The sequence below is a fragment of the Loxodonta africana genome, chromosome 1 (genome assembly GCF_030014295.1).
Source record: "Loxodonta africana isolate mLoxAfr1 chromosome 1, mLoxAfr1.hap2, whole genome shotgun sequence".
Taxonomy (NCBI): domain Eukaryota; kingdom Metazoa; phylum Chordata; class Mammalia; order Proboscidea; family Elephantidae; genus Loxodonta; species Loxodonta africana.
The window spans coordinates 87659404-87661580 of NC_087342.1; the positions used below are offsets into that span (position 1 = coordinate 87659404).

General features: G+C 38.6%; 1 protein-coding gene across 1 annotated transcript; it reads left to right on the plus strand.

Moving 5' to 3' along the window:
• Positions 1–207: 207 nt before the first annotated feature.
• On the plus strand, positions 208–1186 carry LOC100673138 (olfactory receptor 12D1-like). The gene has a single exon (XM_010601196.3). The coding sequence runs from the start codon at positions 260–262 to the stop codon at positions 1184–1186; it is 927 nt and encodes a 308-aa protein (XP_010599498.2). The 5' UTR covers positions 208–259.
• Positions 1187–2177: the final 991 nt, after the last annotated feature.

A 2177-nucleotide genomic window follows, 5' to 3' on the forward strand; every position in this document is an offset into this window, starting at 1 on the left:
GCTCTATAGGATTTTCCTTGCCCTAATCTTTACAGAAGCAGATTGCCAGGCTTTCTTCTACGGAGTCACTGGATGAGTTCAAACTGACAACATTTCTGTTAATAGTGGAACATAAACTGTTTACACCACCCAGGTTCCTTCAAAACAACTATATTCTCCCTCAAGACATTTCATCTTGACAAGAAAATCCTGGGTTGAGAGGATTCTGATTCTAATTAGAGATAGTTTCCATATATTATCTTACCTTTTCTTTTAAGTGATGCTGAATCAAACCTCAGTCACTGAATTTCTCCTTCTGGGAGTGACGGACATGCAAGAACTGCAGCCTGTTCTCTTTGTGGTTTTCCTCACCATCTACTTTGGCATTGTGGCTGGGAATGGAGCTATCCTGATGATTGTCATCTCTGATCCAAGACTCCATTCACCTATGTATTTCTTCCTGGGAAACCTCTCCTGTCTAGATATCTGCTATGCCACAGTGACACTGCCAAAGATGCTAGAGAACTTCTTCTCTACACACAAAGCAATTTCTTTTGTGGGATGCATAAGCCAGCTTCATTTCTTTCACTTCCTGGGCAGCACAGAGGCCATGTTGTTGGCTGTGATGGCCTTGGACCGCTTCATGGCTATCTGCAAACCACTTCATTACACAGTCATCATGAATCATCAGCGCTGTACCCAGATGGCTAGTACAACCTGGGTCATTGGGTTTTTCCATGCAGTGCTACACTCCATAATGACCTCTCACTTGAACTTCTGTGGCTCCAACCAAGTCCATCACTTCTTCTGTGATATCAAACCATTGCTGGAGTTGGCATGTGGGAACATTGAACTCAATCAATGGCTGCTCAATACTGTCACGGGGACCATTGCTATGGGCCCCTTCTTTCTCACACTTCTCTCCTATTTCTACATTATCACCTATCTCATCTTCAAAACCCATTCTTGCAGCATGCTTCACAGAGCTTTGTCCACCTGTGCCTCCCACTTCATGGTAGTCAGCCTTCTCTATGCTCCTGTTATCTTCACCTATATTCGTCCTGCCTCAGGCAGCTCCATGGATCAGGACTGGGTCATTGCTATAATGTACACTGTGGTCACTCCTGTACTAAATCCACTGATCTATACTTTGAGGAATAAGGAAGTCAAGAAGGCTTTGATCAGGGCGATCAAAAAGAAGCTATGACTTGAAGGATCTAGAGAACTCTTCTGAGGCATAAATAAGCAGGCAATGAGAAAGTTGAGATTTGAATTTATACTGCTTCTCAAATTGTTCAGAATATGTATGAAAGTCAGAACTGAATACAAGAAATATAAATGGTAAAGTTCAGTCTAGTAGATGTCATTGTTATGTTCCATCAAGTTGGTTCCGATTCATAGAAGCCCTATGTACAACAGAATGAAACACCGTGCCATCCTCACAATCGTTGTTATGCTTGAGCAGGTATGTACGTAGCATAAACAAGTTGGACACTAACCATGGAAACTTCATGCTGTTTTATGAAATCAGGTATACAAACGTGCCGTACTATCCGTATATTGGCTAAATAGATTATATTTAGGTTTGTTTATCTCCAGGATCCATTTAGATTAGCCCATATTAATGTGAGCAATAAATTTTTTATGATTTTATATTTTGAAGATTTTTTTAGGGTTATGGTTACTGAATTGTTAAAGCAAATGCTAACTAACATATGAATTAAGAATTCTTAAAAGGTATGTCATGATTTCTTGTTCACCAAGCAAAGCCAAATTAACAAGTAAAACAAATGAACTGTAATCAGTAATTAACAGAAATAAAACAGCCAGTGGTTCTTCTAAAGAGATCTGGCATCTCTATCTCCAAAGATCTTTTAAAAGTCTACCGGCTGAAAGACAATACTGAATGTGGGTGAAGTGTGCACAACTTGATCAACGTAATTGATGATATTAAAAAGTACACAAGGAAAGGGACATTTTTGCTAAATGCTATAACATATACAATTTTGCAATAATAACCATAAAATATATGTGTGGTTACATAGGTAGATATGTATGCATATATGAGTAAAGAAAGGAACACGTGTGTATATACATGTGCACATAGATGTGTACCTGTTGGCATGTGTGTGTGTATATATATATACACACACAATACATATATATGTGGGTGTAAAAAAAAATTTTTTTATTACATA